The sequence below is a fragment of the Quercus lobata genome, chromosome 8 (genome assembly GCF_001633185.2).
Source record: "Quercus lobata isolate SW786 chromosome 8, ValleyOak3.0 Primary Assembly, whole genome shotgun sequence".
Lineage (NCBI taxonomy): Eukaryota > Viridiplantae > Streptophyta > Magnoliopsida > Fagales > Fagaceae > Quercus > Quercus lobata.
Genome location: NC_044911.1, coordinates 7,194,700 through 7,210,458, shown reverse-complemented (window position 1 = coordinate 7,210,458; position 15,759 = coordinate 7,194,700). Strand labels below are relative to the sequence as shown.

The 15,759-nt window shown below is 36.4% G+C and overlaps 2 protein-coding genes across 2 annotated transcripts; both read right to left on the bottom strand.

The window, feature by feature from the left end:
* Window positions 1-729: 729 nt before the first annotated feature.
* LOC115957966 (ubiquitin-conjugating enzyme E2 11-like) lies at window positions 730-3,570 on the bottom strand. The gene is made up of 3 exons (XM_031076326.1): window positions 3,320-3,570; window positions 2,489-2,748; window positions 730-1,283 (listed from the first exon to the last, which is right to left on the bottom strand). Exons 1-3 carry the CDS (start codon window positions 3,444-3,446, stop codon window positions 996-998), a joined length of 675 nt encoding a protein of 224 aa, XP_030932186.1. The 5' UTR covers window positions 3,447-3,570; the 3' UTR covers window positions 730-995.
* Window positions 3,571-12,840: 9,270 nt separating this feature from the next.
* LOC115955216 (ubiquitin-conjugating enzyme E2 11-like) lies at window positions 12,841-15,759 on the bottom strand. Its single transcript, XM_031073281.1, has 3 exons — window positions 15,469-15,759; window positions 14,793-15,052; window positions 12,841-13,340 (listed from the first exon to the last, which is right to left on the bottom strand). The coding sequence occupies exons 1-3, from the start codon at window positions 15,605-15,607 to the stop codon at window positions 13,083-13,085; spliced, it is 657 nt and encodes a 218-aa protein (XP_030929141.1). The 5' UTR covers window positions 15,608-15,759; the 3' UTR covers window positions 12,841-13,082.

Sequence of the window (15,759 nt, the reverse complement as noted above, 5' to 3'; positions counted from 1 at the left end):
TATTGGAGCACTCACCAATCAAACTTGATCTGCCGCAACACTAACCTAAAATTACTACAAAAGCCAATAGGCTTGATTTATATATATATATATATATATATATATATAGGGAATTCTATTCCCTTTTGTATTCGGTCAACTTGGGTTGGAAATACAAGCCTTCGGTCAACTTGGGTTGGAAATACAAGCCACGGCCCAACGTCAACATAAATTAATAAACAAGTCAAGTAAAACAAAAAGTTAATTTTTTTTTTTAGAAAGAACAAAAAGTTAAAACTAAATATGAAGAACTCATTTAGCTCTTTTTTAACCCTATGATAAAATTGAAAAGACATAGATAGAGAAAGCATATTTAATATCAAATTATCTGACACAAATATAAAGCACCAATAAGTTTCAGTTAGTTCAACTGCGCTAACTGATAAAGTCTCTAATAGTTGATTTAGAGATATGGGGTTTAATCTCCACCTACATCAAAAACTGATTAATGTTTTGATTTGATGATAAAACGTTATCATTAAGAGCGGACACTATAGGTTGAAATTCTCTTTCTCTATAAAAAAAAAAAAAAAAAAAAAGTATAAAGCACCAAATTGATTGGGTAATAATTGCTAAGCAGACTAATCAGTTAAAAAGCACCCTGCAATCTTCAAAGAGTTAATTTGCAAGTTATTTTTGGACTTTTTTTAAGGGAATATATATTATATATAAATATATGTAAGTGCACAGTTTATATTAAAATTGGAATCATAACAAAACAAGGAGTACCAAAGGAAATCAAAATACAAGATCAAAAGCTAGGACATTGTCAAATAAACAACCGCGATTCAAATGAGTTCCCCACAGTCCTGCTAGTTTGCCTACACATCTGTTGGCTTCTCTATATATACATGAACTACTGCTACTTGACTTTGTTTAGCTTTTTAATGTCCTGCAATCAAAAACCAAAACAGCATACCATAGAGGCACCAATTTGATTCATTCTTCTTTTCCATCTATTCTTGTGGTTCCAAAATCTTATGGTCCATGAGAAACTGTGACCAGTCTATTGCACTATTCTGTCTTGCAGTAGCGTATTTCTTGGTCCAGGTTCTTGCCTTTTGTTCATATCGGATTCTCTGAGTCCTATAGATGTGAGCAATCTCAAAATCAAGGGGGTCCTCATGATCAGGGTTGGAGAAGAGAGCGTAGATTACTCGGATAATGTTTGAAATGGACATTGCTGCACACCATGATCTCTCAAGACATAAGCAGCCATCTTGGCCAATGTTTGGGTGATACACCTGCATTTCATACATACATGCTCACTGATATATCATTGAATCAAAACAAAGCCTAGTCAATCAACTTATCAATGATTATTTAAAGAAGCAAAAATGGCTAGGAAGTGGCATGACTATCAATATTAATGAAAAGATTGTGTACATGGCACAGGGCTAAATTCGTTTAGTGTTTGTTTGGGTTAGCAATTTGAAAATATGCATTTTGAAAAAATAGCTATTTCAAAAGACATGTTGAAAATGAGATTTCTAAAAACACAAAAATTTGTGAAAAGTATTACTGCTGTAAAAAACTATGTTGCAGAAACACAATTTTGCATTAAAAATTGCGTATTTGAAAAAGCATCATGAGTCACAATTTGAAAACACACTCCATAGAAGGATCTGAAACTAGCAGTTGAAAAATTCCTTACTCCATGGGGGGATCTTAAATATGCAATGGTAATACATAAGAAATGAAAAATTAGAAAATAAGGAAAACAGAAAAACATGTCAGTTTCTTAAGTTTGCCAATTTACACTCCAATAGAAACCAAATTTTAGAAGCGAGGGAAGATGAAAAAATAGAAAATGGGATATCTAGGTACGGGCAAAACAAGAACGTGTCAGAAATCAAAGGAAAAACAATCAGAAAAATGGTTACTTGATCAAATACCCATGCTACTTATCAGTCAAGAAAGTGAAAATGAAAAGAACACTAACTGCTAGAAAGGAGAGAGCCTATTATGTTCATGTTTTACCATCAGATAAATGGACTTGAATACCTAAGGGCTAAGATTCCAGTAGAATTTGATTAAAGACATGGAAACTCCCCTGGTTTCCCTTTGGAAATAAAAAAGAGAAAGGCACAGAGCAGTTCAATGTTTTTCACGATACAGATTATATTTGTTATATTGAAATGAAATTCAACTGCCTTCTATTAAGGCATAGGAACTAAAACGAAAGCCCTTTTTGGAGGATCACCTTTCATTGCAATATAAAAAATATAATCTGTATCAGGAATAACATAAACCATAACTGATCCTCCAAAAGCGGCTTTTATTTTTATTTAGCTTAAATTCTTCTAAATTTAATTCTAGGCTTATTATTACTCCAATTGTCTTTCATGTTTCGCCATTCATATTGGCTTTCAGTTTTATCAATACAACTACAAATTTGTTCCATGCATCAAACAATCATAATTTAAGAAGGGAAGGCTGTCAATATTACCTTGGTTTGGAATGTGATTTCAGGAGGCTCAAACGGGTATTTCTTAGAGAAATGAATGTTTAAGAGGAAAACTCCACCAGCATAAAGGCTATTTTGGGGTCCAATCATGATTGCCCCCCAATGGAAGAGGCTCTCAACAAGCCTAGCTTTGCAACCTTTTGGAGGGTCCATCTGGAACTTCTCATACTCCCTCAGAATTCTCCTACTAGGATTTTTAAATGCAGGTCTCAACAAAGATAGTTTCTTCCCCCAAATATCAACTGTTATATCACCAAATTTGCAGTCTAGGTGAGTAATTGAACAATGAAAAAAGGAAATAACAACGGATGAGATTCTTAAATTCTCTTATTTTAAAATAGGTTGCATGAAAAAGTTATACAAAAAATAAAGGTGAGATTAAAATAAAATTGTTACTTTGAAAAGTGCAATTCAATCTGCAGTACCAATTGAACTCTCAGATAATTGATACTACCAATTGATCATTAAGGAAATGGCAAAATTTGACCAAGTTTCACTGTTCCTTGCCAAACCCATGTAGAAAAACCTTTATGAAAAGCTACTATATTATATCAAAATGAAAACATTAACAGATTGAAGAGTTAAAGCACCTCAATTGATTTGAGTTTCACTACCTAAAAAAAAAAAAATACAGACATATTTCTCTTCACTACTAATGAAATAGAACTCTCAGATGATATTAAGTTGATCAATAATAATTCTGTCACAAAAAAATTCAAAGAAATTTTTTCTTCAAGTAATTCTCTAAATAATCAAATGTAATCAAACATGCATGCACAAAGGCTAGAGATCGAGAAACAAACATATATATACCAATAATGTTTCGCCAATTAGTACAGACAAGAGTGCATCTTGCAAGATCCTTGGAGTCCATTGGCCTTCTGAATATTCGGTCGATGAGTTCTCTTGGTAGATTGGACCATGATGAACATGGCGCCATTGGAAGAAAGAAGAAGCTCAGGACTCAAGTTTGTTCGTGAACACGCACGTTTGGTACCATTGGGTGGTTTTTATGGCGTGGGCATTTACGAACTGACTGACTTTTGAGTCAAAAAGAGAGTTTCAGATCATATCAGAACTTTATATATATATATATATATATATATATTAAAATCTTAATTTCATAATAAAGATGAAATAATTAAATGTATTATTTTTAAGGCTAACTGCTCCCTAAAGTCTAGGGATAAAAATTTTAGAATTAAAATTTTACTTAAAAAAAAAAAGACTGAATTTTTATTAGGAAACTCTAACTAAATCAACTTGAAAGACAAATAAATTATGGTGGAACATCGTGTGTTTATTTGGTCCAATAAAATAATGTTATATAATTTTTATTATGTTGTGTTATTTTTGTAGTCTAAAAAATTTTAAATAATTAAAATATAAATTTTTAAAAATAAATTTTTTTTAAATTCACTTTTTTTATTTGAATATTCGTAGTTAAGAGTTGTAGTTAATTTTGTACCGTCCTTGCAATCTTGTTTGGAAAGGGCAAAGGGGGCCAATTTTATTTTACAAGAATTTTTTTTATAAAAAAAAAAAATCTATTTTACATTAACCTATTTGGTAAAAATACAATTGATTTTTTATTTTTTTTTTTTTAAGTTCGAAGAAAATTAATATACATGTGGGATACTACTTAATTGATTTAGATCATATTTATGTACTCTCCAAAAACTGACAAAAAACATAATTGATAGGAAGAGACGTCTTAGACTCTATAGGGGGTGATAATTCACGTAGGAGTATTGAGTGTGCCAGTAGGCTCAGGGCTTCATTGGCTCAAGGGGACGGTAAAGACAAATTTAGGGCATGAAGGCTTTTTTTTTTTTTTTTTTTTTTTTTTTTTGAGAAACTTTTATGAAGGAATATGACTCATCGTCGTGAAGTAAGGAGAGTGAGATGAGGTAATTAATTTATATTTATAATATTTTCACAATAAATTATAAGTGGTAAGTAATTATTAGTTTTAATTTGAATCTGTAATTTAAATTATTTTTCTACCAACTTATAACAATTAATAATAACTTGTCACTTCCGGTTTCTAAAAAAATAATAATAATAATAATAACTTGTCACTTAGAATTTGTTATAAAAATATTGGAGACATATCATTTTTTTTTATGTTATGTTTGTATTAGCAATAATATTTTCTAGAAAATGAATCATTTTCCATAAAACTATCTTGTAGGGTCACGATTCGTGGTGGACCGTAACAGTGTCGGGTTCGCACGTAAAACGGCCCTAACAATATCATTTGTAGAGCGTGGGTTTGAAAGGTTAGGCCTTGATCGATAGGCGATGGGTTTTTCATGGCGTTCATACAAGGTTAAACGATCGTCACCCCTAGAGTACTTCTCCTGGAGGTGGGCTGGGAGGCTCTCGTTTTTGGCCATTTTTTCCCAGCCCCTTCCCAAAGTTACTTAGTTTTCCTTTTATACTCGCCTGTGTTCATTATCCTTCATCCACGTGTAGGGTCAATTTTTACATAGCTGATACTTATCCCATCAGTCCATCCCCCAAAGTCGTTGGGGGTGGTTGTAAGAGCCAAAGAATGCGGCCCTGTCGGGTTCAGAATATTAAATGACAATAACAGCAGCTTTCCCTGAATATTTTAGATCTTTCTTCCATGTTCCAGTCCTATACCGTTTTTACCCTTCCCTTTGGGGGTACTGTGGGTCTGCCGAGGACTGAACTACCCTCGGCGGTACCCAAAAGCTATTTCGTTGAACTTGGGCCATAATCCTCCTCGGCTTGGGCCTTTGGACTCTCCCTGGGTAGATGGGCCTGGCCCATAAATCATTTGCGCCCCACATTAGCCCCTCAAAACCCGGCTGTCTAACCTCTGGGCTGGACAGGGGGGGTTTTGGTGACGCCAAACTTCTTCCTACGGCCCAATCCATTCGGCCTATTAAACATGCTGGCGGCTCCTCATATGCCCAAGAGGTGCACCGGTCTACGAGACAGTTCTTAATTTCGCGTTTGATGCGTTCTTATCGCTTGGGGTATCCAAAACGCGCTTTGAATGATCACTATTTACGAGACTACTTTAATTCGACGGTTTATTTTGATGGGGTGGAGAAACGGAACCGGCATGTTTGTGTTGACAGATCCCTTTGGAGATCTGAACCTATTAAATGCCTCCCGCTCCCCCCTCTATATAAGAAGGAAGAGAGGAGGTTATTGTTTTTATCAAGAATCCCTTTTCATCTCCCTGAGACTCTGAAATACTTAGCCTCCCTTAGGATTCGGTTTACCCACTGGTTTATACACTTAATCGTAAAACACTTTACCGTAACAACAAGGGATGCAAAAGCCCCACCCCTCCCAAAAATGCCACGTTCCGATAAAGTTCATCATGGCTCGATCGGGACAAGGATGGCGAAGACTCAAAATCAACCTCATCCTTTTTTCAGTTAAAATCCGAAGCAGGGACTCGTCACGTCAAACTTTCGACGTGACTGAGTCGAGAACAACCAAGATCATTACCATCCGGCTCCTCACGAGCGTACCTAATATGGCACCGGCGTGTTAGGAGTCAGGGCTGAGGCGGGGGCTAAGTGCTTCTGTTTCTCCCTCTTTTGCTCCCTGGTGCCCTCCCCCGCCCTCTCCTTATAGTCTTCCCAGCACCAGTTTCGACCTGGTGCTTTCTCTTCCCCCTCTTTTGCTCCTTTTCTTTCTTTTCATTTCTTTTCTCCTCTTCTCCTCCTTCTTTACTCATGTCTTCCATCTTCTTTATTCATCCCCTCCATCTTCGTCATTGATTTCTTCCTTACTATTTCCTTCTTCTTCATTCATTTTCTTTTTTAAAGTGAGTCCCTCTCTTAGTATGAGCAGCAATGAGGCGGAGATTGGAGAAACTTTGAAGACGAGTTTAAAAGACGCTTGACAGTTTACTTTTCTGTACTACAGATGTAATGGTTGCTTAGGCAGTTCACATTTTGTATAGACTCGTTTGAGTCCCTTTTTGTATGTTGTAGCAATTTTTCATATTAATAAAGATTGTTGTCTACCTTATTTCGCATATTATGTCTTTACGTTTTCATAAATTTGCAAGCACTACTCGGCACAATGATATAGCATCTAAATCAATGGCGACTAAAACCAAAATACTTGATAATAAATAGATATCGCCATAACTTTGATAGAAGTGCTTAGCACAATAAGGCCGACCCGTAAAAAATAGTACTTACTCAGAACTAGCCGAGGAGAGAACCGAAGGCTTGATGCCGTGTGAGAAATAACCATCCGAGGACATATCACCTGCCAAATGAATAGCCCTCGTATACGACTGAATGCTGGGGCGTTCCACCACCTTCCTTACACCCTTATTGGCCTTAACCTTCTATGGTGTTTAAGCCGTGGACGAAGTGACTTGACGTTTTTATCAAGTAGCCCATCTTACTAAATTCAAACCTTTTCTTATCTAAGTGTTTGGTTTCTCCATTGGCTTGGGTCCGAGGACCATACACGGCCTTGGTACTGTCCGACACTTGTAACTTTTATTTTTTGTACTTGGTTCTCCCATAGGCTTGAGTTCGAAGACCATGCAATGCCTTGGTTCTGTCCCTGGGCCCCTGTGCTGAATCGGGCTTGGGCCGCGAATCTATTGGGCCCACAAATTAGGGGGTATTTTCGTAATTTTAGGTCACGCGGTATTTTTCGGGCGTCCCGGTGTTCGAGGTGCGCCTTCTCGAGACTCCTTTATCTTCAGGGCTGCAGACGACATTGGAAATCGTGCCAGAGACGTTTTGTCTGTAGCGTTCCTTGAGACGCTGCGTGAATTAAATGCCACCACCTTATCTTTTAACATAAATAGGAGAGAAAGTTGCTCTATCCACACACAAATCCTTCAGATTCCTCCCTTAGTTCATCATGCTTGAGGCAGGGCTTGGGAAAAAGGAGCTCCCTCCGCCACAAAGGCGTCATGTCCCCCCGAGACTCAGAGTAGGGAGGTACGGGCCAAGGAGGTGCAAGTTCAAGGGAGCATTCCCTTTCGTCATAGGGGAGAGGGTCTTTTTCCCTCTTTTAGTCAAAATCCGAAGCAGGTTCTGGTCATGCCAGTTTTTCGGTATGTCCAAAGAAGGAATTTCCACCATCAGCACTGTCTGCCTTGTAGCAGGCAAATTTTTGTGGGGGCTTCCCAACCTCAAGCTCCTAGCACCTTCTCTGTAGATGGTGTTAGCCTGAGGTCAGGTTCTTTGGCTGCCTGAGTTATGGGCATGCAGAAGTGTCGAGGAATAGTTTCCTTAGACAATAACTTGGCGCAGTAGCCAACCTCTCCTCTGAGCTGTCCCCACGGCCTTATCTCCACTCGCTTGTATTTTCCTTTACTTATGTAGTCAGCTTTAGTGTAAGTTTGTTTCAGCTTTTCATTGTACACTGTACTGTTCCTTTGTCTTAATAAAATATGTGTCTATTTCTCCATACATATCTTTTTTCTCCGTAACAACTACTTTACGCATGAATATTAAATGCAAGCTTGCCCTTAAGGATATTCCAGGCAGAAAAAATGCTTTAACACAGGTTCCTACTAATTTAAACTCACAAATATTATCAAGTATAACAATGGTAACTTTCAATAAATTAAATTCTTGGAACTAATCGGGATAAGCGCTGAGTACTACGCGATGCATGCTAGACCAATGTCCGAGAACGATAATCTCTAAATAATTCGTCTGAAAGGGTAGCCAAGTAGCGAGGGACTTTGATTGTGCTTTTGGGTAATGAATTGCGTCGTACCGGATCAACCCTTTTGACACTAAGGACCCGAGGGCAGACCGTGGAATCCGTGCATTCGAGGTATTAACCTGTAAAAATGTGCTCCCCCCTAGATCGAGGGTTTTACATGGAGTCGCCACTTATTTAATTTAAAAGGAAAAACAAGAAAACCTTTAATGAAAAATACTTCTGTTGTATTAATGTATATGACAATTTACATCGAATTTTGTAACAAAAATTTACAATGCTTTTTGTCCTAGGTACAATCTAAGAAAAGTAAATTACATTGCTTTATTTCCTAGTTACATTCTAAAAAAGGTAAAATTGTATATACAAAAAAATTGTCTAGAACCCTTGATCTTGGTTCGGAGGCTAATTTACGAGATGGGAAGGGATTAAGCACCCATCTCGCCCGGTAAAACCGGTCTCCTAGGTTAAGGTGGCCAATGTCATGTCATGTCAAACAAATACAAAGAATATGTCATATAAACATGTGATTTGCAAGAAGTGTAAATAAATATATGTTAGAGGAATTTGACATGAAGAGAAAATAAAATAAAATAAAACTTGTTAGATAACAAAAAAATGAAGGTAATGGCATGTTCATCCAAGAGATCAATATAAATAAAGAATTCCTAGCCTAGACAAGTTCATCTAAGCATGTGAGGGAAAACAAAATTGTCATGTGATTTGACATCAACATAATTGCAAAGAGAAGCAAATAAAAATAAAACCTTTAAGCATATTTGATCATCCAAGCAATTATGAAGAGAAGTAAAAGAAAAACCCTAGACATGTTTATCTAGGCAAAATCAAAATACTTTGACATGTTTGTTCAAGCATTTAAAAATGTAAAACAATTACCTAGACATGTTCATCTAAGTATTAAAGAGAAAGTTGTGTTTTAGCCTAGAAGTGCTCATCTAAGCATTCAAAAGAAAATTGTGTATTGGCCTAGAAATGTTCATCTAAGCATGTAAGAGAAAACCAATAAGACATAGGCATGTTCATCCAAGCATAGTATAAAAGAAGTGAATAATGATTTGTAAGCATTTATTCTAGCATGTATAAAGAATTAAAAAAAAGTTAACTACTTACCAGCATAAATTAAAAGGGGAAATGATCACCTAAAGGGCTAGGGAGAAAGCAAGGAAGTACTCAACTACAACCAAAGTAAGAACAATGGTTGCTCAATAGCTTTTTTTTCTGCTTTCTCACTAGCTCTCTAGAGGGAATTCCGGGGTCCAGAGAATGGAAGATGTCTTCTCTATTTATAGGGGAAGGGATGGCTTAGCTTTAAAGCTAAATTATTAGCTTTCTTCTGAAGCTAAGGGAGGAGATAATCTGTTTAAATGAGCTGGGGACGGATTTGGTGTTGATCTCCATTCAAATTTTGAAATGATGCTGCACCTGCTTCGTATTTTGGCTCTAATTTTCCGCTCAAAATTCCAATTGATTCAAGATGGGTGTTTTTTGAAAGGAAATTCAATTATCTACAACTTTTTCAGAAATAGAGAAAGCCAAATTTCAACGTTATCCATGCCAAAAATGTGTTTCAAATTGCTGCTGAAAATAGTAACGTATTTTGAGCATTTTTGAATTTTTTCATAGGCTGTATCTGTTTCTTTACCCAATTTATTTTTCAAAAATATTTCTTCTGAAGCAAAGGGAAAGGATAAGTCTATTAGATAGGCTTGAACAGATTTGACGTTGAACTCATTTGGAATTTTGAGAGAAAATTGAAGATAATGCTGAATTTATGTTGTCTTCTGCACCTGTTTCGTATTTTGGCCATAACTTGCTGCTCAAAATTCCAATTGATTCGGGATTGATGTTTTTTGAAAGGAAATTCAATTCTCTACAACTTTTATAGAAATAGAGAAATCCAAATTTCAACGTTTTTCTGACCAAAAATGTGATTCAAGTTCCAGCTGAAGATAATGACGTTTTTTGAGAATTTTTTCTTTTCTTTTTTTTTTTTTGAATTTTTCATGGATCATATCTCCGGAATTTTTCAAAAGAGCAGATAAGATGCCATAAAGAAAAACATTTTTTTATTATTTTCTTTAAAAAAATGAAATAAAATGAAATCCAATCAAAAATCACACTTGATTAATTTTAAATTAATTCTTGTGAGAACCAATCAAAATTAAGTGTTTAGAATAGGACGTGATCAGGCCCATCGTGTAGGCAGGCCATGATCATTGAAAATTGCTTGTATGATAACTTTTGATCGGGTGGTCCGATCAAAACCTATGACATACCATTATGATCGTTAGAACATCAAGATTTGTTTTGTATCACAAATCTAAAGATCTACCTATTGGTTAAATGCAAGTTATAAAATTGGGTGTCTACATAACCCATTTGTGAACTAGGAATCCTCGGATGGATTTTGAGGTTTACGTGCCATAGTTTTTTTTTTTTTTTTTTTAATAGTTGGTTCCTCATCCAAGTAGTTGGTTTTCCCACAGGCTTGAGTCCGAGGACTATGCAATGCCTTGGTTCTGTCCAAAACCTAGTTTTCCACATCCAGGTAGTTGGTTTTCCCACAGGCTTGAGTCCGAGGACTATGCAATGCCTTGGTTCTGTCCAAAACCTAGTTTTCCTCATCCAGGTAGTTGGTTTTCCCACAGGCTTGAGTCCGAGGACTATGCAATGCCTTGGTTCTGTCCAAAACCTAGTTTTCCTCATCCAGGTGGTTGGTTTCCCCAGAGGTTTGAGTCCGAGGACTATGCAATGCCTTGGTTTGTCAAAACCTAGTTTTCCTCATCCAAGTAGTTGGTTTCCTCAGAGGCTTGAGTCCGAGGACTATGCAATGCCTTGGTTCTGTCCAAAACCTAGTTTTCCACATCCAGGTAGTTGGTTTTCCCAGGCTTGAGTCCAAGGACTATGCAATGCCTTGGTTCTGTCCAAAACTTAGTTTTCCACATCCAGGTAGTTGGTTTTCCCACAGGCTTGAGTCCGAGGACTATGCAATGCCTTGGTTCTGTCCAAAACCTAGTTTTCCATCATCCAGGTGGTTGGTTTCCCCAGAGGCTTGAGTCCGAGGACTATGCAATGCCTTGGTTCTGTCCAAAACCTAGTTTTCCACATCCAGGTAGTTGGTTTTCCCACAGGCTTGAGTCCGAGGACTATGCAATGCCTTGGTTCTGTCCAAAACCTAGTTTTCCATCATCCAGGTAGTTGGTTTTCCCACAGGCTTGAGTCCGAGGACTATGCAATGCCTTGGTTCTGTCCAAAACCTAGTTTTCCATCATCCATGTAGTTGGTTTCCCCAGAGGTTTGAGTCCGTGGACCATACAATGCCTTGGTTCTGTCCAAAACCTAGTTTTCCATCATCCAAGTAGTTGGTTTCCCCAGAGGCTTGAGTCCGTGGACCATACAATGCCTTGGTTCTGTCCAAAACCTAGTTTTCCATCATCCAAGTAGTTGGTTTCCCCAGAGGCTTGAGTCCGAGGACTATGCAATGCCTTGGTTCTGTCCAAAACCTAGTTTTCCATCATCCAAGTAGTTGGTTTCCCCAGAGGCTTGAGTCCGTGGACCATACAATGCCTTGGTTCTGTCCAAAACCTAGTTTTCCATCATCCAAGTAGTTGGTTTCCCCAGAGGCTTGAGTCCGTGGACCATACAATGCCTTGTTCTGTCCAAAACCTAGTTTTCCATCATCCAAGTAGTTGGTTTCCCCAGAGGCTTGAGTCCGTGGACCATACAATGCCTTGGTTCTGTCCAAAACCTAGTTTTCTCTTTGCACGGGGCCTTGGCTGGCCTTTAGCTTTAGGAGAGTTAGCTACTCAGCCAAGCCCCTTGAGTTTATCTATACGGTTAACGTTACCAAGTTCTTTACGAGGAGCTTTAGCTTTTAGGGGAATTAGCTCCTCAGCCAAGCCCCTCGTCAAGAAACGTAGCCCCTAGTGAGATTTTATACCTGAACTCTATAACCAACGGTTAGAAATAACAGAGGAACTGTTTCAACCTACCACATGCGCCAACACGCAAGCCTTTCCCACAGACGGCGCCAATTGTAGGGTCACGATTCGTGGCGGACCGTAATAGTGTCGGGTTCGCACGTAAAACGGCCCTAACAATATCAGGATGAGTGATGGTGTTACTTCAAATATTGTGGATTCATTAGATTCACTAACAATAGGGATCTGAGAGATGCACAATGTTCAAAAAAATTGTGTAAGAATGACAATCTGTAGTTTTCTTAATACAAATTAACCAAATCTTGGGCTATGAAATGAATTGGGAACACCAGGGGCAATTTGATAGGTTTTGGAAATACCATGTTAAAGGCAAGGAGTTACTATTCTTTAGGATGATTTATTTAGATTTTTTTTTTTTTTTTGGGAATAAAAAGTATGATTTGAATGTGAAGATTTGCTTAGAAAAAAAAGAAAAAAAGAAAAAAATCATATGGCTACAATACATCAATTTCCCTATTTCCCCATCTTCTAAATGAAGTTTCTTTTGCACTAGTTGGATGGCACTCTTCAAATAACTTAATAAAAAAAATTAAAAATAGTAGAAGTAATAAATCTTCAAAGAGAGATCAAAGAAAGAGCAACATAATCACAAATGAGTTTAGAATAAGAAAAACCCGCAATGATTATGTTAAGCCCTATGATAAAATTCTTGATGGAAATACACAAAAAACCTATTTAATGTCAAATTGCCTAATTGTATAAAACATAGGTAATATTCGGAAAGCAATTAGTCAATTAGAAGGAACAACAACCATATAACTAAGTTAATTTGCAACTTATCTTTGGGCACAGAGTTTCATTCTTCTAATATTTGTTTGTACTCCTACATTGGTGTCTCCCCAATTTTATGCTCCTCTGAGAAACTATGACCAATCGGTCCAATCTATTGCACTTATTTGGCTTGCAGTAGCAAATTTCTTGGTCCAGGCTCTTGCTTTTTCTTCAAACTGAATTCTTTGAGTCTTATAGATGTGAGCAATCTCAAAATCAATAGGGTCATCAGGATCAGGGTCATTGAAGCGTGCATAGATTACTAGGAGAACATGTGAAATGGTTGTTGCTGGGCACCATAATGTCTCAAGACATAACCTGCCTTGCTGGTCAATGTTTGGGTGATAAACCTACAAAGTTGCACAATGATATCATTAAAACAAAATCAAATCATGATCAATCAGCTTATCAACTATTATATTTAATGAAAGACTAACAAATTATATTCCTACAGTTTACAATAATTTTAATTTTACACCCTAAACTTTTAAATTTTTAATTTACTCCCCCAATGTTAGGTATTATTTGGATTTGCTCCCGTCTGTCAATTCATTGTGTCTAGCTTTCCATGAACTGCCAAATGGACACCCCAACGACACCTTTTATATTTGAATTTGTTTTGATTTTACACCCTCTATATATGTGTTTGTTTTGATTTTGCATTCTTTATGTTTGAGATTGTTTTGACTTTGCACTCTCTATGTTTGGGTTTTTATATTTTATATTTTTTATATATATATTAATTTTGAACTTAATGGACAGCTAGGCATGGGGAATTAACGAGAGGGAATAAATCTAGAAAATACCTAATGCTAGGGGATTAGATCAATTTTTTGAAACTTTGGAGGTAAAATCAAACTTATCCCAAATTTTAGGGGTATAATTTGTAATTTAGTCATAATAAAATGATTGTGTGATGGTTTTGGCTCTTAGCACTAAACTGCTCATGCATAAAGACCTCTTAAACTACAAGCTTAAGAATCCCATAGGAAGGTCTCAAATAAGCACACAAGATAAATAAAACAACAAAAACCAAGTTTTAATCCCCAAAATTTGGGGTCGGCTAAAGATCCTCAACAAATAATCAACATTTATTACAAGTATTCTTTTCCATCATTTTATCCAAAGTCACACTCTTTAACTTCTTAATTAGTATGTCATTTTTTTTTTTTTTTTTTAATAACTTCTGCCAATGTTAAGAAGCAAGAATTGGACAACAAGGAAAAATATTAGTATGCCCCCATTTACCCTCCCATAGCAATTACAATTGTTAGAAGCCACGGAAGACAAAAACAGAAATTGGGGGTTAAAAAGAAGGCTTCCTTTGCAAATTAAAAGGAAAGGCATGAAGAATTTTTTGCTATACCTGATTCGGATCACAATTGTTATACTGTATTGAAAGATAACTGCCTTTTATGAAGGTAAGGTGATCCTCCAGAAGGCTTTATTTATTTATTTTATTATTTATAGCCTAATTTCTTTTGAACTTACTTTATGTTTATTATTGCTCCAATTGTTTGTTCTATGATCTATTATCCACATTAGTGGTGTTTATTATACACCCAAAAGCAACTGTAATTGTGATTTGAAGTCAAGATTTCCAAGTTAGAAATTGTCAATTGCATTTTGGGTTATGTAAAATTGTGTAAAACAGTTTGTGTGCAACAAGTTTAACTCTATACACATTTGATCTCAATATTGTCAGTAAAATTTTATATAACAAGGTTCATTTCTAGTTACGAAGACAATTAAAGCAAATAATCAAATTTTAAAAAAGGGAAGGCTGTCAAATGTCAATATACCTTGGTTTGGAACGTGACTTTGGGAGCTTTGAATGGGTGTTGATCAGAGAAATGGATGTCTAAGAGAAAGACTCCACCAGCATAAGGGCTACTTTGGGGACCAATTATGATTCCTTCCCAATGGAACAGGCTATCAACAAACCTAACTCTGCAACCTTCTGGAGGATCTGTCTGGAAATTCTGGTACTCAGCTAGAACTCTCTTATTAATCAACCCACTTGCTGAACTCAACAAAGATAAATTCTTGCCCCAAATATCAGCTGTTAGACCACCAAATCCGCAGTTTTAGTGACTGATTTAATAATGAAAAGAAGAAACTGAAATAAAAACTAGTGAGAGTCTACACAAAGATGATGAATTAGACAACTTTAAGATTGCATCTCATTTATCTGAGCTCTTATAAAAACATCCTAATGAAAATGGATAAAATGATCAATTTTCTCTGGCTTGAACAAGTGAACAACTTCAACCCAATTTCCAAACCCATATATAGGAAAGGCTCTTGGAAAAGTACAATCGATTAGATCAATACGAAAACATTAATCGAACTACAAACTTGTTTTTCTGGGTTTAAAAGACTTACCTTAATCATGATTCCAAATAATAGCCTATAAACATAACGATCTTATAATTCAAGAAAACCTTAATAATAGAAAGAACTCTAAGATGGTATTACCAATAACGCATCTCCAAGTAGTACAGACAAGGCTACATCTTGCAAGATCCTTTGGGTCTATCCTCCTTATATTCAAGTGGCGTCTAAATATACGATCGATGAGATCTCTTGGTAGGTCAGACCATGAACGTTGAGCCATTGAAATACAAAAGAAGCTCAAGCTTAAAATTTGAGGGGCAGGTTTGGTTACCAGTATAATTTGTTGGATTTTAGGGAATGGGAATTTATGAACTAAGACAGAGTTTCACAAAATATGACAAGTAGCAGTTGGATAACTTCTCTATGAAGGAA